This window comes from Pecten maximus, chromosome 18, assembly GCF_902652985.1.
Source record: "Pecten maximus chromosome 18, xPecMax1.1, whole genome shotgun sequence".
Taxonomy (NCBI): Eukaryota; Metazoa; Mollusca; class Bivalvia; order Pectinida; family Pectinidae; genus Pecten; species Pecten maximus.
In genome coordinates this window covers 20339408-20363286 of record NC_047032.1, presented here as the reverse complement: position 1 = coordinate 20363286, position 23879 = coordinate 20339408, and the positions used below count along the sequence as shown (strand labels likewise).

Genomic DNA, 23879 nt, shown 5'->3' with positions numbered 1-23879 from the left:
ATACACCACATATGATTATATGTACATAAAAAATCTGATCGCTGTCGAGCTATCAATCTCCCAAAACGATACATAGGTTACTGACATCTGTCGGAGGTTTTTGAGTTTGTGTAATTCCCGAGACTTACCTGTTGTGTTGATGATATGCATACGCATTTTATTTTGTTGAAGTCTATAATGTCAATAATACTGAAAAACAAGAAATATCTTTAAAAAAGATAAACGGCATAGTTTTAATTCTGGTGGTTATAATGTAAAACTGCTGGTGAAATAAATTAACGAACTAATGCGTTTCAGCAATGATAACAAATCAGTTTGAATCATTTTTGGTGATAATAAGACTGCATCTGAATAAGGAATATAAGTTTAATGTGTCATTTGAAAAAAAATACATCCACTTATTCAGCTTACATTCAATCTTAACTTTGTTTCGTTTTTAACTGCATATCTGCATTTTTCATTTACCGCTACATTGACCAATCACATACTTCATCTTGACCAGTAACGCCACCTGTCGCGTCATATCCGGAGCCAAAAGAATATTAGACGGCTATGCCGAAAAAAAGACAAAAACAAAAACAAAACCAAAACCAAAAAAACACGCTACTACGCATGACAGTTTGCATGTTTACGACAATAAAAATGACATGGTGCCGACATCGAAGGTTACATACGTTATCCCAAATGTAATAATACTACCATGAAATAATAAAACAACACAAATAGATCAGGATCATTATCAAAACTATCTACTTAAGTGTGACCCCATGAAGACACAGACCCGCCAGGAAAAAAACACCGTTGACATCCAATGAAATTACAAAAGAAATTAATGACGCTATAAAAAGACCAAGAAACGTGAAAGCCTTGCCCCAAATGTGTCTGTCAGAATAGCTAAGATATACCGCTGTGATAGTAGCATTCGCAAAACTCTGGATTATCAAGACAGTCGCTACCAAACGTAATAACCAAAGACATTACCTGCGTAACAAAAATGATTAAAACCGTAATAGCTTGACAAGATATACGGATTGGTAGAGAAATCAGTACACGACATTTTCGATCGGGATGATAATAGCAGAGTTCAGCCAGAGAAGGCAGACGCTAAGAAAGTTGGACCAAATGAAGAAAGATCATTAAGAGTACTAACAGACTACAGACTGCATCAGAAATACCATTCAGGATAACTAGACGCCTAACGTGTCACTCTCCACATTCCAAAGACTTGAACCAAAACATATATTGATTACTTCAATGATATCTAGAAATACTTGTCAGTGTATCCATAATCAAAATATGGCACGGACATTACAGGCCATTAGGAAAGCCGGTATCAGGGTAGGATCTACCCCGAACATCTGATCGATAATAAAACCAATACTAACGACTGTAAAGATTGACTAGCGACTGTGATATTCAAAGTCTGGAAGAAAGTGGAAATATAACCAGGAAGGACAAAGATGAAAAGGATAGACCAAGACTGTGCAGCAGCTACATACAGATCAGGATTAGAAAGGCAGTTACGGTAATTCACAGAACATGTAAAGAGGGTACATGAACAATACCGACAAGTAAGAACACTCTAGGAAAATTTGACGGACAAAGAAATGGTCCTCCTGATGGACTTTGCCGAATATAACAGCTGTCGGTCTCTAGATGAGGTCAAAGCAACTTTCTGGGATCAGTCAATGGTGACTCTACATCCAGCTGTAGCCTAATACAAAGACACAGGCGAACTAAAGCATGAATGTTGTAGTTGTGAGCGAAGAGATGGCGTACTCCGCTAGTACTTTTTGTAAATGTTTAGACAAAGTAATGATGCAAGTTTATTACTGAACTTATTCGCCAATACAACAATCGGTATATGTTACAAACATATGGATCTATATGACATTGAAGTCATCTGGAATGGCAGTGATGTGGGTCATGGCAAGGGCCCCTATACTGGCTTAGGAGGAACTGAAAAGAGCATTGCAGATGAAGCAAGGTCATGTTATGATACAAGATACTGCCGAGCTTTACAACTGGACAGTACAGTCAAGCCTAAAATATGTGAGGTTCATGGATGTTTCCAAAGTTGACACTAAAGCCAAACAGGAAAGCATCAACGTAATCAAAGTAAAAGCATTTAAAGTTACAATGAAATGGCATGCAGTTGCAATGATGACACCAAACAGGCATATATCTTCGTGGCGTGTTTTGCAGTTCTTGGCACAGACAGTCGTTTGAGTACAATGTTGAAATGGAAATCAATCCAGAAGTTGAAATTCTGAACAGCAATGAAAGGAACCTGACAAATCTACGGATGCATTTGCTGATAATCTTGATGAAGGTGACCATCCTGTTCCAAACATAGGGAATTTCGAAATTGATGATTATGTTGCGGCAGAATACAACGGAAATTGTTATGTTGGTCAAATCATTGACATTGATAGTGACGACAATGAAATTGAGGTGACTGTCATGACGTGCGCAAAAACATTTTTGAATGACCGCAGAAACAGGATCGTATCTGGGTCAGTAGGTGTAGTGTCATATGTGAAATAACGCCAACATTGGCATCTGGTAAGTCGAAAAGACTCAATAAAACGTATTTATTGCATGATTAACAACACGATCAGGTAAAATATAGCGTATGTGTCGTAGTTTTAGCAGCAAGAGAAAAAAAAAACAAAAACAAAACACGAAGACATGTGTTTTACAACTTTAAATTCAATTGCCTATACGAAACAGCAAATTACCGCAACTATACTACACACTTTATACTTTACCTGATGTTAATACTACAATACATACATTATATTTTACCTGATGTTAATACTACAATACACACTTTATACTTTACCTGATGTTAATACTACAATACACACTTTATACTTTACCTGATGTTAATACTACAATACACACTTTATACTTCACCTGATGTTAATACTACAATACATACATTATATTTTAACTGATGTTAATACTACAATACATACATTATATTTTACCTGCTGTGGTGCGAATACTACAATAAATACGTTATATTTACCTGATATTGCTGTGAATACTACAATACACACATTATATTTTACCTGATATTGCTGTGAATACTACAATACATATATTATATTTTACCTAATATTCCTGTTAATACTACAATACATACATTATATTTTACCTGATATTGCTGTTAATACTACAATACATACATTATATTTTACCTGCTGTGGTGCGAATACTACAATAAATACGTTATATTTACCTGATATTGCTGTTAATACTACAATAAATACGTTATATTTTACCTGATGTTGCTGTTAATACTACAATACATACATTATATTTACCTGATGTTGCTGCTAAAACTACAATACATACTTTATATTTTACCTGATGTTGCTGTTAATACTACAATACATACTTTATATTTTACCTAATGTTGCTGTTAATACTACAATACATACATTATATTTTACCTGATGTTGCTGTTAATACTACAATACATACATTATATTTACCTGATGTTGCTGCTAATACTACAATACATACTCTATATTTTGCCTGATATTGCTGTTAAAACTACAATACATACGTTATTATTTACCTAATATTCTTGATAATTCAACAATACATATATTATATTTTACCTAATGTTGGTGTTAGTACTACAATACAAACGTTATATTTTACCTGATGTTGCTATCAATATATAGTAGTGATTTTTGCAATTGAGTTATTCCTCCAAATTATTATTGTTCTGAATAAAAATATAAGTATATAAAAAATATACACACATTACGTGCTCGTTTGATGTGATTTGATGCTGAGCTTGGCTCACTGGTATCTTCCCTTCTATATTGTATCATTGGTTCAGACCCACGTTTGGTTTCCTGATAACTGTTTATATTTACTATACTAGGATGCAGTACTTCTGGCTTTTTACATCTGTGATGAGTCCTAGATGGACAAAACATCTGTATTATGTACTATGTCCATTATTCAGCGAAAACTTTTTTACTTAATATTTTCTGTACAATACTTGTAGGTCAAAGTCAAAATCGACAAAAGAAACTCGACATATAAACAAATAAGGTAAATCTGTATTTATTTTACAAGAGTTGTGAAACAAGTTACACCAACCTTTATCTATCACTCTTATTGGTTCGAATTGAATCGCAATGAATCTTCCTGTCGGAAGAAACTGAAATATCCGGAGAAAATCCACGTTGTCGGATAGGACCCAAAACCATCTCACGTCCGATTTGGGAATCGGACCCAGGCCGCCTAGGTGGAAACCACGTGTGTTACCACTGTGCCACCCGACAACCTCTTAAAGTGCAGTGAGAATACGACCAGGTGTTCTTCTAGGGGGATAAACGTCTTTTTCATCGACGACACCTGCCGTACAAATCTAGGCCAAGTCCATATTGTACCATGGAAACATATGCATCTTTCAAAATACTAACCTAGATAAGCTGATCTTAACCTAGATGTGCTAATGTCTCTACCTACAGATACAATGTAGAAACAACAGTCTGGACGAAAAGTAATGAAAAGCTGAATTCTCATAGAGCGTATGCTCTCTATTTAATAACGCTTGTATTACTAGTCGAGTGATAAAACACATTGTAATGGTGTGTTTGCATTCATTATTCTATATTGTACAATTCATACTGCAACATATGCATCGTTTTCCCCTCTCCGACTAGAACTTTCATCTTCTTGCCTATTGCAATGAATGTAGCAAGAGACAACTCAAGTTAGAACACCCGAGGACAATGGGGATATATAGATCCCTACACTTTGCTTGTTGATTTGCAATGCTATCTGCTGTCCCAATTGTTGTAAGATCTTTATTTTTCTACTTTATAACATTAGTTTATGCTAGTCAGTACTGTACATAGGTAGTTGTATAATTTACTTGTGTTTGTTTTGTTCTGTCTTCTCCATCCTCTATCGTTAAGACGTATTGTTGATTTTGTTCTATCGTCAGCATCCTTTATCGGTAAGAATTTTTGTTGATTTTGTTCTGTCTTCTCCATCATCTATCGTTAAGACGGTTTGTTGATTTTGTTCTGCCTTCAGCATCCTTTATCGATAAGACTTTTTGTTGACTTTGTTCTGTCTTCTCCATCCTCTATCGATAAGAATTTTTGTTGATTTTGTTTTGTCTTCATCATCCTCTATCGTTAATACTTTTTGTTGACGTCTTTTCAAGTGATAAGCAGTGCATACAAAATGTACATAGTATTTGTATCTTCAAAAAGATCAGGGTAGGATAAAAGTGGGACAATCTTTATTTCCTTAAATTCTATAGGGCTTCCCTATTGGAAAAATAAGTTAAGAAATTGACTTAAAGGAACGTTGACGAAACATTGACCCGTTACAGCATTGTGTTATCGTATTAACCCTTAAGAGGCCCAAATCATCCTTGGACATGGTTTTCACTAGACGTCAGTAGATGTTGGTTGTCAGAAGGATAATATAGATAACGAACGATTGGCAGTGTTCTTTTTATGCCGAAACACAAAATTCTGTTATCTAGTTTTTTTTAAAGCATATTGCTTGTGAATTGTCACAACATAAATAAGGTAACGCGATATTTCGTATTTTCTGAGTTTAAAATGCTTTAAGGCTTTATACACATTATACAGAGCGAGGTACAGCTATAGTAGTGGGGCGTCACGACAGGTTTTGCATGGACATTTTGTTTTATTTTCAGGTTAATTGCAAATCGCACCAGCCCGTACCATGCGACTACTGATGTCTTAGGGGACACTACCATGAGGAAATAAAGACAAGAAAGGAGTGAAAGGATGAAACAAATACACTTTGTATCTGATTATGACCGGCGGGCGGTTGTTAGCTCATGATCAGTCGGTTAGAGCGCCGACCTGTGTTGTTGCTGTCTTGGGCGAGACACTTTACCCTAATTTCTCTGGATGGCATGAGTCGAGCCTCCCGTATGTTGCCGAATAAGGTAAAGTCACCAATAACAAGTAGAGTCTGCTTCAATATGAACTAGACTGTTCACGGGACGATAAACTGAAAAAGCTTGTGCTTGTTGGTGAAAGGTCATCCTCTGATTTATTGGAAACATCACTGATGTCCCAGCTGTAGTGCGAGACGTGTATATGGTATAATGACACATTAATATACATGTACTATCAACCTTCTAAGTCACGCGCATACTATATATGCTGATGAATGCCCAGCAACAAGATAGCGAGGGAGAATTGGACGAGCAATGTTACTCTACCTGTATGTTTGTGTTGATGTAGCAATATAACTGATCCCTTATAAAGCTCACCTCTCTGATCCTCAAGAGAAGCACAGTATAATTTATGGTTAATACAATGACGCCAACAACACCTCCTACAAACAAAGGTGAGTATTAGCAAAGTGTCTCTCTAGAAATCAAGTACTGTTTACATGTTCATCGATAATAGTTGTTAATATTTCCCTCTACATTAAATGTACATGGTAGTCAAAATACCCTCAGACATCGATAATACAAAGTGTACGTTTGAAGCATACATGTATGTTTTCAGTTATTCTTTGCGAGGAAATTTCATGATAATTTTTAATAAGAATGTGAAAATTTTTCGCTTGAACTTAGTCGGGATTTTTCGGACAGGATGTGTTGGTAACTCAATTATGCTATTAATTTGCAGTTTTCCTTTGTGATATAACAGACACTTGTAATCAACGGAATATTCGACTCATCTATGTAGCAAATGTTTCTATCTAAAGTCCCCCATTGGCACTACACGGAAATAGAAGCATTGTCGCATTGGAGTTAAAAGAAATGAAAAAAGTGATATAACACGTACTTTCAAACTTCTATTTCTGTTAAGTATGGGGGCTGATATCGCTAATGTTGCACAGTCGCATTGGCGTCCCCGCCAAGCGAAGTGTGACAGTGCACCATGCAATAATGCGCCATGCAAAGAGCGGAAGTGCACAATGTGACAAGTACCTCACTAATGCGACAGGGCGGCAGGTTTTTATATTGCCCTGTAGTGTAATTTGATCACATGGCGCGTTCTTTTTGTCGCGTGACGCATTGTCGCTCTTCGCTTGGTGGGGGTGCAAATGCGACAGTGCCACATAGTCGAAATCAGCTACCATAATTTTCCATAATAACTATTTAGAACCATTGTTTCTCGCTTAATCGGCTTAAAATGAAAAAATAACAAAACAAAACCAAAAACAAAAAAAACAAAAAAATACAAACACAAAAATGCAAGCATGTTTTGAGGTTACGCAAGGAGAAAATTGCTGTTTAAAGGAAAATGATGATGTATAGTATTTTGTTTGTCATACATACTTACAGAATTATTTTATACTGATAAGCGTTCTATCAAGATATCGGAAAAATTGTAAGTAAGATGACTGTTATCACCCTGCTACGATGTAGATATAAACCGATTCCCCCATTGGTACCGCCTACACCCGGATTGTCTTTGGGCGAGAGCGAGAACAATATTCTTGGCCGTTCTCGATCGCGGGAGCAATTTTCTTATCACCCTTATCGACAACAATGTACACAACATGTTCCAGGAACAAGATTCCCATGCTACCTCCACAGCTAGAACAGAAGAAAAAAATGGCGACGCTGTACTAATTAAAACTGCCAAACGTGTGTATGTCATTCATATAAGCATAAACAACATTCTGTTCCGTGTTGTAGTCCTTTAACGGAATTGGTTGCAGACAATTTTAATAACGCGCGTTGATAGCTGAAATAAATATTTTATCTTCGGAAAATTAAATTGAAATGAAGCGGTAATATTTTTATTGATAACCCGACATATGGTCGTATATATGAATAATAGGGCGTAATTTAAATTTTATCTCCGTCAGTGATACATACATTTAATGTTTAACGTTTCTAACAATCATATGAAAATCATCTTTATGCATAGTTCTTATTTCACATCTAGATATTTAGATGTAAGCGAACTATCAAGACATCTTCAACTGAAATTTAATCTATAACGATTGTGTATATGCATTATCAAAATATCATTAGTAAGAGAACATTAAGTTTGCAGTCCGAGACTGTGGAGGGTTAGCATGGCTATGATATAACAGTTTGTGCACAGCCTCGTTATCAGTCTACAGTATACAGCTGGAGGCTGTTGATTGGTCTATCACCCGCCCTTAGCAGTATATCAAACCAGACAGTTAGAATCGGACTAGCTCAATTAAACAAATACTCTTCATAACTTCTCAAAAATCGCTGAATCTGTCTCGCTATCGAGCTTTTCTCGAAACATCCACACAATTAATGAATATATACAACGTACCGCACGATAAGTATATACGTAAAGTTTTGCAAGTGTCAGGTTCTACTGAAACACAATTAACATATCTAATTAAAATTGAACTCTCAATAGCAGAATGTCAGTAACAGATGTCGGCTACTAAACAATCGGATTAAAATACAGATCATCAGTACACTCTTTGATATGAAATGGTATTTTTGATCAGATTGACTACCGAACAACTTCATAGCTTTCAGAAATGTGGGTTGATGGATGCTGTTCCATAACTATTCTTTTGTGTTGTGTGAAGATAAATGTAATGCGCAATGATTAGTGTGCAAGACGATTCGGCTACGCTCCCAAAAGATGTTTCATAATACACGGACACGTTTAAGAGATACTCTAAAAATGTACGAAAGAAGTGTCTTGTACATATAACTATTAAATCAGTACATCACCTGCTGTTTTTTTTCTTTTCAATTTCAAGAAATAGACTTCTCCATCTGTTTTCTGTTGATGTATACTTTAATGACATACGAAATGTGTTTCATGTATGATTTGTATTCGTCCTTAACGAGATGTTCTAAGTCAAAATGTAACGGCGTTTATAGACTATCGTATTCGTAGTAAATGATAAACATGTTCATACATCAAACAAGTATAACTCGTTGTTATTTAAGGATTGATTGTCAATTTTGTTGCTTGCATGGACTGATGAAGGGAAGTGAACCTCGTGCAAATGAAGTGAACTGCGAAGCAGTTCATGTACCATTTGCACGAGGTTCACTTCCCTTCATCAGTCCATGCAAGCAACAAAATTGACAATCAATCCTTATATTTACGTTAACCAAATTTAAAACTTCGCCACCAGATTGCAAAATTCGGTCGCAACAGTGTGACATAAGTGCGTCACTTTGTAACATTGTTATACTTATCGTACATGTGTGCACAGTAGTGGAACAGCAGACAGTCAACTATTCTCGTCGCCAAGGCAACACAAAATATAGTGCCATACACGTTTTGATTATTAACGATGTTGATACACATAGATACGATATTTTCAAGGTAAAATATTCATTTATAACAAATATTTATGATATTGTATAATAAAAACTTAGCAATACCCATATAAATACGAATTTAAAGTACAGTGTTGACAGTATAGTATGTGTGTGATTTGGTCACTCGAGACACAGGGACTCGGTTAAAAAAATGATGTGATGCAGTCTAATAGCCGGGATATTCAGAGCTCGAGAAAAAGTGTAACAATGTGGATTTTAGTCGCAGGTTAGCTGGTGATATACATGGTGTTCTTGAAATATTGGATTTCATTGTCGCACTGGCGTTTTGGGATGTACATTCTGATAATAGTAAGTAAAGAAACATTGATTTGAAAATTGGCGGTATTCGACGGCAGGAAACTTGTGTCCTCCATGTTCAGATTGGGTCAAATTACGACAATAATGTGTCCCTGTTCTCGATATAGCATACTTCTGCTAAGTTTTGTGTTGTTAAATAGTGTTTAAATTGAGCTTTATTTTCTGTGACCACTGAAATGGTATTAAGCATGGCATTCGAGATACAGCTAACGTTAGACCTACTTCGCTACGTAGGTCATGAGCTCGGTGCTATCGAGAGTGTCGGTGTTCTGTCAGATCCTGTTTTCTAAACTGTCTGCATTATACTGGCATTTTTATTAGCACATAAAGCGGCTATTCCACTTGTGTTCATATACGTTGATAACAATGTTACACAATTCACAAAGTGAAAGTGCATTCAAGTCTGAGGCGGTACAGAACTCGATCGCCATTGTAAACTCGGTGAATGTATTCACACGCCGGCAAGAAAGTGATTCGTCTCTCAGAACAGAAGCACGCGGCCCAAAATCTTCAACGGGAAATGAAGTGATCTGAGTTTACTATGTTCATTGAGGCGGAGCGAAGTGAAAATGTAAATATTAAATCATGTAATATTTGAAGACAGATGTATGCAAAATATACTGCTAACAATTGGAAGAAACAAATACTTAATTCAACATACATTTAGAATGTTCTGAACTAATTTACAAAGGCTAGTCTTGATAGGAATTTCGGCTGCAATATACTGTCTTTAGCCGTGTGTATTTTTATGTTGATATTTTGTTGTAAAATCGAATTATCCATCAACAAACAACAATAGTATTATTAAATTAATTCAAAACAAAATACCGTACCAATATAGGTGATATGTATGCTAGCAGGGAATTAGAACCAGAATAATTCATTCTACCGTCCCTGATATATGCGAGAAAATTTCAAAATCTGCGCCTTTAAGCAACACAATTGATGACATGATTAAAGGCTTTAAATGTTGACCTAGATTATTTGATGTATCCTGAATACAGCGCAAAACGGTTAGTGATATCAAATTGTTTGAATTCTCCCCGTGTTCGACCTGAAGTAGACTCAATGATAATGATCTGGAGTTGAACATAGTAGAATATCCCGCATTTGTAATCCTACAAAACTCCTATGATTGTGTGTAATGATCTTTTCTCTGTCTTTGGAATTTAGCAACCACTGGGGATATTTTGATCTGCTTTCCAAACCAATAAAAAAGTGACATAAGAAAACATATCTTTTTTCTTCTTTTTTCAGGATATGGAGCCCGTCATACATTTACCATTCTTTCCTTCATAGGATACTTCCATTTATATGCCTTGCGGTTTAACATTAGTATCGCTATAGTGGCCATGGTTAACCATACAGACACCCATCTGGATAGAAACGACACCCAGATATCCGAATGTCCGGACCATGGAATCAACAAGACAACGAAAACATCGAACCAGGTTCGTGATACCGTATGACAGTGATAAACTGGTGTAAATATGATGTAAAAAGATAAGACTGGTAAAATATGGTGTTTAGTGAAGGACTGGTGTAAATATGGTGTTTAGTGAAGAACTGGTGTAAATATCATATAAAGTGACGAGACTGGTGTAAATATGGTGTAAAGACATGAGACAGGTGTAAATATGGTGTAAAAAAGATAAGACTGGTAAAATATGGTGTTCAGTGAAGGACTGGTGTATATATCATATAAAGTAATGAGACTGGTGTAAATATGGTGTAAAGATATGAGACCGGTGTAAATATGGTGTAAAGATATGAGACAGGTGTAAATATGGTGTTTAGTGAAGGACAGGTGTAAATATGGTATAAAGATATGAGACAGGTGTAAATATGGTGTTTAGTGAAGGACTGGTGTAAATATGGCGTAAAGATATGAGACAAGGTGTAAATATGGTGTAAAGATATGAGACAGGTGTAAATATGGTGTTTAGTGAAGGACTGGTGTAAATATGGTGTTTAGTGAAGGACTGGTGTAAATATGGTGTAAATATATGAGACAGGTGTAAATATGGTGTTTAGTGAAGGACTGGTGTAAATATGGTGTAAATATATGAGACAGGTGTAAATATGGTGTAAAAAAGATAAGACTGTAGTATGTATGGTGTTTAGTGATTGAATGGTGTAAAATGATGAGACTGGTGTAGATATGGCGAAAAAAAGATTTATAGAGTCTATCATACACTTTGTATATACATTTGTAGGTGTGTGGTATAGGGCAATTCTACCCTCAGGTGTGGAATTTGAGGTCAGAACCGAGGCTTGTGAAATGCATGGGGGAATCGATCCAACAAGGCGAAATCATACTTTGTTTTTTTTTTATTCGGTGACCGACAATAAAACCAATTTTTACATATTTGGAAAAATGAGAAAAAAAAAATGTATACCTTCGGTATACCATGAAAAACAAGCTGACTGTCAAAGTGTCAAGATAACAACAAATATAAATTAATATTTGTCAGAGGTGATCAGCTTTTCGGAAACTGATGTTTGATCAACCGGAAAACCACTCGGGCCTTTCCGTCATATCTTCAGAAAAACACGTGTTTTAACGAAGATATGACGGAAAGGCCCGAGTGGTTTTCCGATTGATGTTTGGCATCACGTCATATTCCTCCGCCAATGCTCTCACAACTACAAATATGCAGTCTTCCGCCATTAAAAAATAAATAAATTCTCAACAACCAGTTACAATATGACTGAATTTATAGGTCAATGATCACAATTAATAATATGTTCAATAACACACAGAGAAAATGATAGAGTGCATTTACGAAAGTTATTATACATATAAGTAAACAGAAGGGTTTTCCTTGTGACGCCAAACAGTTAAAGGTAGTCTCGGACCTGAGGTCACTCGGTGCACCTACATGTATGTGGAATATCCCACATGAGTGTTCCACATGGGACAAATGTATCTTACATATGCAAAGGTGTGAGAAAAGAATGGTAAAAATATGTTTTTTTTTTGTGAAAGGTTGTTGTTAATATGGTGTAAAAAGATACGACTGGTAAAAATATTGTGTTTAGTGAAAGAATGTGGTAGATATGGTGGGAAATGATAAGATTGACATGTGGTATAGATTGACGTATGATAGAGATTGACGTATGATACAGATTGACGTATGATACAGATTGACGTGTGGTACAGATTGACGTATGATACAGATTGACGTGTGGTGTAGATTAACGTGTAATACAGATTGACGTGTGGTACAGATTGACGTGTGGTGTAGATTAACGTGTGATACAGATTGAGGTGTTATACAGATTGACGTGTGGTGTAGATTAACGTGTAAGACATATTGGACGTGTGGTGTAGAGGACGTGTGATAGAAAAAGTTGATGTAATACAGATTGACAATGACGTGTGGTACAGATTGACGTATGATACAGATTGACGTGTGGTGTAGATTAACGTGTAATACAGATTGACGTGTGGTACAGATTGACGTGTGGTGTAGATTAACGTGTGATACAGATTGAGGTGTTATACAGATTGACGTGTGGTGTAGATTAACGTGTAATACAGATTGACGTGTGGTGTAGATTGACGTGTGATAGAGATTGATGTATGATACAGATTGACATGTGGTATAAATTGACGTGTGATAGAGATTGATGTATGATACAGATTGACGTGTGGTATAAATTGACGTGTGATAGAGATTGAAGTATGATACAGATTTACGTGTGGTATAGATTGACGTGTGATAGAGATTGATGTATGATACAGATTGACGTGTGGTACAGATTGACGTGTGGTACAGATTGACGTGTGATACAGATTGACGTGTGATACAGATTGACGTGTGATACAGATTGACGTGTGATACAGATTGACAAGTGGTGTAGATTGACGTGTGGTACAGATTGACATGTGATACAGATTGAGGTGTTATACAGATTGACGTGTGGTGTAGATTGACGTGTGATACAGATTGATGTGTGATACAGAGTCACGTGTGATACAGATTGACATGTGATACAGATTGATGTGTGATACAGATTGACATGTGATACAGAGTCACGTGTGATACAGATTGACGTGTAATTTATATTGACGCGTGGTTTATATTGGGATGTGATACAGATTGACGTGTGAAACAGATTGAAGTATGATACAGATTGACCTGTGGTTCAGATTGACGTGTGATACAGATTGACGTGTGGTTTATATTGACCTGTGGTTCAGATAAACGTGTGGTATAGATTAACATGTTAGACAGATTAACGCATGTACACACTCGAGATTATTACGTTGCTGTCGGGAAATGAAAAGCGATGTTACAGGTAGCGATGTAAATTGTTTACGTTATGGGCCGATAAAATGAATTTTAAGCATGTGTAAATATGTTTGCTTCAAGCAGAAAAAGTAACCATACATTGAGATATGTTTCTGTACTATATGGCTGCTCTTTTGTGCTTTTTTTGCGAGAATCAGTTTATACGTTGTCGGCAATGTGGAATCTTTAAATGACGGGATTTGTTGTTATTCATTATAGCAATAATTTTACAGGCTACTTATGATTGGGACGAAGCCACCCAAGGAATGATATTGAGCTCCTTCTTTTACGGATATGCACTCACACAAATACCCGGTGGATTTCTGGCTGAGAAGATCGGAGGGAAGAGATTGTTTGGATATGGTATCCTCATCACTGCCATACTTAGTCTCCTGACTCCCCTCTCCGCTAAAGTCGGAACTTGGGCAGTGATGGTCGTACGCATCTTAATGGGACTGGCAGAGGTAGGATTGGATTTTGATAACTCGATTTTATTTTCAAAATGGATACCGTAATATGTTTATACATTATTGTAACTGTGTTCCTTTGATCTGACATCATTTTACCTGCGTGTTAATCATGTTATAATATTTCTTTTGACAAATTTCGAGATTCCTGCATGATGTATATTCACACATTTTGTCCCTATCATTACTGCGGAATATAAACGGGAATCATTGAACCTGTCACGCATTGACTAAGTCGTAAAGCGTGGACGTCGTTCAAATATTTGTTTTCATTGTACTTGTGCATCATGGATGCGTTCACGCTGCGGAAAATATATCTTAACTTCCAAAATGGGGAAATTTGACATTTTAACATAATACGTCGGCATACGATCTGTGAATCAATCATGTGTCACAGGGATATACGAGACGTATGGGGCAGATTCAGCGTGTTTTATGCATATTTAAGATATATCTCTAAAATCTCCTATTCAATTTTGTACATTTTATTCAATCATCGTAAAAATGTCAGAAACTGATATTGATACATTTACATCATGTATTCAATAATACAGTAAGTATTGCTGGATATTTACATTCGTATATTCATGATGTAATCTTACTAGATAGATCTGCAGTCTGTGTGACACCCAAATCGTGAACAACAGCTATATATCATATTTTGGGCCAATGCGAAATGTTTACCATCAAAGCTCTATCCTTTAAATCATGCAAAGATACCATGTCGAGACAGCCAAATGATTTAATACCTATCGATGATGTTTTCTGAATGTACATGTTATGAAAGAGGAAATAAGGAAAAATAGGATGAGAACTCATTTCATGCTGCGGTGTAATCGACACAGATATGTACAATGTGTTCAGTATTTATACTAAACCATGTGCTATCTTTTCGCGACATATATATGTACAATGTGTTTAGCCTTTACACTAAAACATGTGTTATCGACATGGATAGGTACAATGTGTTTAGCCTTTACACTAAACCATGTGTTATCGATTCGCTACATAGATATGTACAATGTGCCTTTACACTAAAACTAAACCTTCTACTCTAACATATGTGTTATAATGTGTTACCAGGGTGTTACCATACCTGCTCTCTCGTCTATGCAAGGGAAATGGCTGCCTAAGTTGGAAAGAACGCTTTTATCAAACGTAGCGAATGCAGGTAAATTGATGATTTCGGTAGCATACGGTTGCAATACTCGGTAGTATGGTATTCTACCATTTTTTCTATGTAACGCCAGTTTTGATTGGTTTAAAACCATGTATTATTTTCCAATAACCCACGCTCGTGCCAATAATACACGGTCGTGAGTCACGGCTGTTACAATTTTAAATATCTAATATTCACCCGTTTCATAAAAGGTTACTATAGCCGAGTGGGCTAATGGGTTAGTCTTTCAATATATTTTTATCACGACGCGAGTTCGAATCCTACGGAGGCCCCCCCCCCGTAATCCTCTATTAAGCTGGGAGAACACGGAAGACTGTACATCTAACTCACATTCAATAAAACAAAACTTGAAGAAAATATACATGTGGATTAACACGAAGTCCCAAAAATAATTAAAAGAAAGCAAGCTCATGGCCTAGATTAAATCAATGTTCCTTAATCTAAGGAAATTGCCCTAACTTCAAGATTCCAGCCTTAAATTATCGTATCCCTTTCTGTGGGGAATTTCATGTAAAGGAATTTCTGTCGGTTAGAGAACGCAAGCCAATATCTCAGAAGGATTAACAGCGTTTTCTGCTTAAATAACTACAGTACACTCATCATATACATATATCTCATCCAGGTAGTTGCACGTTCTTAAAAAGAGAACATAAGTTGTGGCTCTAGGTATATCAACGAACATGGAACACGTGGAATATAATATCACTCACCTGAATAGGATCATGATGGTCAGTCATAAACATGTTTTTATATTCTTCATCAGCCAACCTCTCCTGGAATCCTTTATTGTATGTTTTCGGTCATTAATCATCTATTACGGACCTTGCGGTAATGATGATTATCTGAGATATCGATTCGTAAGGACTAGGGGTCTAATCCGTACAACGGACATTTTTAAAAATAAAGGTAATAGAAAAGAAAATATTATATTATGTCAACTTAGAAACAATGCAAGTAATTTAAATTTTGACCGTTTTAATGATCATCTCATAGATTCACCATTGTGCAGATGTAATCAAGGGGATGAAACTTCATACCATTACTTTTTTTAATGCTGCTTATATGAACAGCAAAGGCAAGAGTTGAAACAAAATATCAATAACCAGCATCATCTAACCACTATAATGTTAACACATGGAAATTACTTGTTGTCTGATGAAATTAATATCAGCATTCTGAATGCCGTTCAAAAATACATTAAAGATAGTAAGAGATTTGATTAAACTCAAAATTAACCATACTTATTCAAATGTTATTTTCTAGACCCAGACTCACTCAATTAGTTTTGGATTATTATTTTACCTGTATTTACATATATTCTATATTGTTCATATTCTTGATATAAGAATGTGGTGAACCTGCGACCTGCTTCAAAAGTCAGCTGATCCCTGAATATCTCTGATTGATTTACTTAATTCAAAACTAGTATTTTCAACTAGAATCTTTTTATTCAAATGAATAATTACACAGTTTGTTATATCTAACATATGAAAGCTTTGCTTGGATGCAAGGGCATTCAGTCTGAATCTAGCACACTAAGATGGATGGCTACAGAAAGAGGAGTAAGACATTTTATGCCTGAACATCTATAGTGCTGCTGGATTTAAGGCTGGGTGCCGATCCTGTATCTAAGCAATAGCTATTAACTGAGAACAAAATCTTTTTATAACTCTGTAACACGATCATAATTTGACAAAGGATATACTAGAACCTTATTACCCCCCTTTTCCACTAATTGTTAGTTCTTTTTATAATTACCACCCTTTGACCATAAAAATCAATATATTCATAAAAAAAATTTCATCTCCATAGATATTTCATCTCCATTGACTTAATTTATATACATATTTCTTATACTTTTTCACTTTCAATTGTCTTAGTTTAATTCTACTATTGTTCTGTTTGTATTGGGGAAGACTTATATAGGCCAAGCCTGCTGTCTAACCCATTTGTATAAATGTTATACAATAATATATGTTGAAATGACAAGGACTGAAAAAGCCTGGATGCTACTATCCATATAAGACATTTTAGCATTTGGGAAAATATGTTTCAAGTGTAATTTGTTGCACTGGTTTTTAAAGCAGTTAAGGCCTCCAAACGTCCATCATAACACTCGTATAATTTTATATTACTTCCAAATTCAATCAAACATGATATATCGTTAATTAGTATCTTACTATTGTGAATATTGTTGATACTTTAAATACTGGTGTGCTAAGTGATTTAAGGGCATTTTCTGCATTGTATATGTATGTAGTAACGCTTTATAATAGAAAAGGTCGACAAACAAATATTGTTTGTTTGTTAAAACTTCGGATAAACAGCAGCAATAGTTTATTAAGTAACTGTATGTATAACTAGTTTAAACATGGAGATGTTATGTTTGAATCGTGGAATAAGTGAACCTTGATTGCATCTAATTACTGGGCCTTGAAGTCGATGTCAAAGTGATTTTTTAATGCCATGGTGATAAATGGATACCATAGTGATCAGTTTATGCCATAGTGATCACCTGATGCTATAGTGATAAGTTAATGCCATGGTGATAAATGGATGCCATAGTGATCAGTTTATGCCATAGTGATCACCTGATGCTATAGTGATACGTTAATGCCATGATGATAAATGGATGCCATAGTGATTCGCTTATGCCATAATGATCAGTTCATGTCATAGTGATAAGTTGATGCCGTAGTGATTAGTTCATGCCATAGTGACAAACTGATGCCATAATGATCAGTTCATGTCATAGTGATCAGTTGATGCCACAGTGATTAGTAATCCGCAGGTACGAGGTAGTCACAAATCATCTAATATATGTGAATACCTGAATCGTGGTACATTGTATATACACATAAACACAAGTTGTATACAAGTAAGATATTAGACACTGTACATATAAGACTTGACATTTATACTGTAAATTAACAAAGCTGATCCATAATATTTCTTATCAGATATAAAACATGAACACAAAACTGACGAAGTAAAGCCATTTTACTCCTACCCTGTCAATTTCTTGTTACAACTACAAATTTCGATTTTCAAAAAAAATCTGCATTATCTTGATCCTCGTTATAATATTAACATACACATAAACAGTACAGAATACGGATTTGTTTAGTTATGTTAGACATATGTATATAATATCACTAAAGATGAGGATATATGAAACGTATGCAAGTTTGCATTGTATCAAAATTAGGAAGCTGTGATGATATTACAACAAATGTTTTACTGCAGGTGCTCATTTCGGCAACGTGATTTGTCTACCTATAGCCGGCTACCTCAGCTATTCTGATGAACTTGGTGGCTGGCCGTCTGGATTCTACATATTTGGTAAGCAATTGTAATGCCTTACATGTTGGTATCTTCACCATTCATGTAAGTATTATGGATAAAGAAATAACAATAGAAAGTTGTTCGTGATAATGATCATTGAAATAGACAATGTGCAAAAACATTAAAAACATATTGTTGAAAACTACGTGCATCGCATAGAATAGGATGCATTTTTCAAGATTTGGAATGTCGTATTGGTGTCAAAACACAGAATCTGCAGCAAAGGGACATACCGCCTCGGATTGTAAAGTTAAGGCGATTGAATGTATTATTTGTCCACATTTAAAGAAGATACGTGTCTGATGCAGTTCATGTATGTACGATATCTTATTACTTCATTCATTTTTACAAGTGCTTTCCCTTTTCTGGTTTTAGTGAATTAAGTGTTCTGACGTCTTTATCTATCATACCATAAACTGTTTTGATTTCCCTTATTTACTATAATACCTATTGTACGATATGGCGTTTTAATGCACGCTGATATCTATTAACGTTCATTCTGGGTTTTTTTTATTACACAGGTGGAGTGGCAATAATATGGTTCTTCTTCTGGCATTTCCTGATATTTGAATCCCCTGCGGTACATACACGTATTTCAAAAGTGGAGAAGCAGTACATCGAGAGTACAACCGGCGTCCGACACAATAAGGTGTGAATGTGCATGGCGCCTAGGGATGATGCTATTTTAAGCGTTATTGTATAATAAATTTAAGATCTGTTTTTCAAATGATGACTTCATTGGGTATTGTATAATATCACGTTAGAAATGCTCCATTTTGGTTATGCGATATAATTTGGATTTTGCCTAAATGAAAATGAAAACACTTACCCTTGATAAGCACCTGTTCTTAATATCCTTATATTTTCTCAAGTGTTTTATAAATTTCAGTGTCTCCATGTAAATGTATATTGTGCCCTTGCATTATCAATTTCAATTACGTTTTGCGATTCTGCGTACATATGAGATTTCTTAACATGGGGTTTTATACTTGGCACTTGCTTGATTTTATTTTCTCGAATAGCTAAATAGACAACACCAATTAGAGAGTAACCGAGTTTTCATGATTTACGATTTACAATGTATTTAAATTCTTTTATTATAAAAAGAACTGGCTTATATTTCAATGTTGAGATATACTTAAGTAACGCAAAACAGCTGTTTAAGTCTGTTTTTACATATATAATATGACCAAAAGTATTGTATTTAACGTAGTTACTGTTTTGCGTATGTAAATATATCAGTCTTACTTCTGATACCTATTGTTATGAACAAAGATTACTTTTGTTAATTATCATAATTTCATAGTTTATACAACAATGGTTAATGCATAAATATAATTTTGATAACAACTCTTTCAGAGCTACCCGACTCCATGGAAGGCGATCCTGACGTCATCAGCCATGTGGGCCATTATTCTTACAGCGTTCCTACAAACCTGGGGTATCTACGTCACCCATACAACGTTGCCCAGATACATGCACAACATACAGAAGTTTGACATCGCACAGGTGTGTCGAAATACCTATTACGAAATAAACAACATTTACTATCTTTACATGAATTAAGCCATTTAGTGTCGGACATTTACCGCAGTTTTATAAAAACAAATATCAAATTACGAAATCGTAAATCAACGCTGTTTTGTTGCGGCTTTAGTTCACAACAATGTGTGATGGGAAACTAAAACAAAAACAAAAGCTAGGCTAACGTATTTAGCCAAACCTATGTAGAACCATACAGTAGATATTGATTTAAAAAAAATCATTTATTTATCGTTTCTGTTTGCTTGTTTTTATTACATTATGTATCTTATTTGTTGTTTGACCTAGCACATCAGTTCGATAACGTATTTGGTCAAATTTGGCATTTTCTAACATGATCTCCTCTCGTGTCCTCTTTTAAATGTTGTACCGATAATAGGATGGTCTACTCATGGCGCTACCGAACTTGTTCAACATATTCGCAAGTGTTGTTGGAAGTTGGTTTGCAGATTTCTTACTGAGGAAACAATGGATGTCAACTTCGACGGTACGGAAAGTGCTGAACACACTAGGTGCGTGTCACTATATTTGCAAAACAGCTGATTATTGGGAGTTTTAACTTTATTACTGTTTCTAAATTTAGTTTTTGTGATTTTTAATTTGTATTTTAGTTATGTTGATAAAATCACTTTAAAAAAAAGAATTTCCAAACAAAAAACATGAATAACAAAAAAAAAAAAAAAAAAAAAAACCGAACAGTGTTAAATGAAGTAAAGCAATAACATTAATCAACGAATAATTGTGACGTTACATCACAAATTCCAGCAAGGCTGATTTCAAAATGGAGTCTTACATTTGCATTAAATCAATAAAATAAAGACATGAATAAATGTAGGTATTTTATAACACGGTACCGTGTTTTGAAAACTGCCCCGTCATGAAATTGCCTCTGCATATTGATATTTTCCGATCTGTTATGTAGCATAACAAGAGATTATCAAGGTTTGTCTACACGTTCTATACAACGTAATATAAATTTGATGTATAGCATTACTTATTCATTATTGGATTGAAATACAAGGAATTCAACAGCTGTAAAAATGCTAACAATGAGGAAATGTCCTATTCCAAATGCATGATGATGTAGTAAAACACCTGTACGAGTGTAAATATAGGATTATGTAAAATTGACTTATCCTAGAATTTGCACTTAACGTTTCATTTCAGGATTACTTCCGGCGGCGTTATGCTTGCCTTTCATTTCTCTTGCGGGATGTGACCACGTGACTGTTGTTGCACTCATCATTTTTGGAAATGGCATGTTAGGTGTGTGTGGCTCCGGAATTTGGGTGAACATCCTTGATATCGGCAACAACTTCTCTGGTACGTTTCTTTGGCATCCGACTCCTCATTGTATAGTCGTCAGTGGTGTTCCGTGCCTGGTTTTGTCCACAAACTCGTCTAGAAGTTGAGGGTGTGGCATTCCTTCGAATCTACCTCCTCGGCGAAAGTCGTATATTAAAAATAAGTGTCTTACCCTTCCATAACACGTATCATTCTTTGTGTACGCTTTTTAGTGTAAATCACTCTTATGTTGATGTATGTATGCACGTTTCTGCCTATTTCAGGCTGTGACGTTGGAATGAAACTTAATGCATTTGTCTTTTGTTGCCACAGGGTTGACAATGGGCCTAGCAAACTTTGCTGCAAACCTATCGGGGGTTATATCTCCCTACTTTGTCGGCCTGATGACCAATAATAACGTAAGTATTAGAAACAAACTTCCTCTGACCGGAACTCAGGAACTGTGGACACAATTCCTCAAAGTAGTGTATCGCCTGTGTTGTGATGATATTTTAGTGGCTCAGCTTGGCAATACTGCCCAGAAATAGGAAACCTGTTTTTGTACCTCGAACGTGTGCGTGAAAAATATTTGAGGATTATTAAAGGCATGGTAATTTATAATAACTACGTGAAATGCACAAGGTCAAGGACATACCTAACCGAGCATAAAGGAAACGGAAAAGAAACATGAAAATTTTATTATCCTATTTGTTTGCTTTGTTTTAAACTTATGAAGCGGAGTACAAGGTTGGTGTCTGAAATCGCCAAACATCGCAAATATTCTAAGAACGATGTTTCTCGAAACTTAATTTGAACTATTAATCCACCATCTTGCAATTGACGATCGCTAGCAAGTTCATATACTAACATATGTTATATTGTAACATTATCGTTTCAGGAAACTATGAAGCAGTGGAATTTGATTTTCTACGTGTCGATGGCATTCTATCTCCTTGGGGTCCTTATCTTTATTGTGTTTGCGAGAGGGTCAGAACAACCGTGGAATCGCCTACCGCAGGAGAAAACAGAAATTGGCGACATCGAAAGGAAAGACGACAATGCGCAAGACCGGGAGTTAATTCAATAGACACGAGAAAATTGAGTGAACATCAATAAATGTAAAAAAAAAACAAAAAAAAAAACAAAAAGCAAAAAAAAAAAAAAAAAATCAAAAAAAAATCGATACCCGCCAATTAGGTCCGACTGGACAACCCGCGAAAGATTAACCCATTAAAAACAATTACACGATATGTTTTCACTTTCAGTGAACTAATCATACATAACTATGTAACTATGTTATCATAATCAAAACATTGTATATCAATGGGCTAAACAGACTAGCCATTTTCCTACGTATCATCGTGTTTTTCTCTAACCTTAACATACTTTGTTATCGTCCACATCATGCTTTTATTTGGAAATAGTCTATACCCTTGTACGCCATAAAGTCACATATGTTCCATGTTTGTTGATACCAACGGTGCTTCCGTCACCACAGCCCCGACAGTTGTAATCCTGGGGTTGTGTCTTAAGAAGGATTGCAGATGTCGTCGATGACGCAGAAGACGGTTATCCTTGCAGAACACGTGGTTTGATTCTCCTTTTCCCTACTTCCTTGATGTTTATATATTTGATTAAACGTATACCTTTGTTTTATTGATTTTGATTATTTTAAGTGGATGTTAACAAATCAATGTTACATGGCCAGATTTGTTATGACATTTCCATCGCTTGTTTGGTCGGTAGATATAAATCGTGTATTGAGTGTATATAATTAAGTAATATCAATATACTATCATATAAAGTTCAAACGTCTCCGAAGACTGGACAACATCGAATGGATTAAAGCAATTCAACATTCCAATATAAGATTAAAATATGCGTCGTTCTTTTTTTATTTGTTTCTTTGTTTGGTGATGGAAGTCTGTTTGAAAACGTGAAAAATGTTTACGGACACAGTACTTAAGTATGCCACTTTCATCGTTAGACTTAATGAAATAAGAATAAGAAGAATTAGGTTCCATGACTTCTCTATATACTCCGAGCGCATGCGTATTGTTTTGATACATATCATGAACAGCTCAGACCTTACTATACCCGATTGTATTTACTTATCACATGGATGCGAT

General features: G+C 35.5%; 1 protein-coding gene across 1 annotated transcript; it reads left to right on the top strand.

The window, feature by feature from the left end:
* The first annotated feature begins 6341 nt into the window (after nucleotides 1-6341).
* Nucleotides 6342-23631, top strand: LOC117316298 (sialin-like). The gene is made up of 11 exons (XM_033870837.1): nucleotides 6342-6372; nucleotides 10892-11085; nucleotides 14166-14396; nucleotides 15483-15570; nucleotides 18826-18921; nucleotides 19446-19573; nucleotides 20284-20433; nucleotides 20846-20978; nucleotides 21634-21789; nucleotides 22084-22169; nucleotides 22649-23631. Exons 1-11 carry the CDS (start codon nucleotides 6342-6344, stop codon nucleotides 22835-22837), a joined length of 1482 nt encoding a protein of 493 aa, XP_033726728.1. The 3' UTR covers nucleotides 22838-23631.
* Nucleotides 23632-23879: the final 248 nt, after the last annotated feature.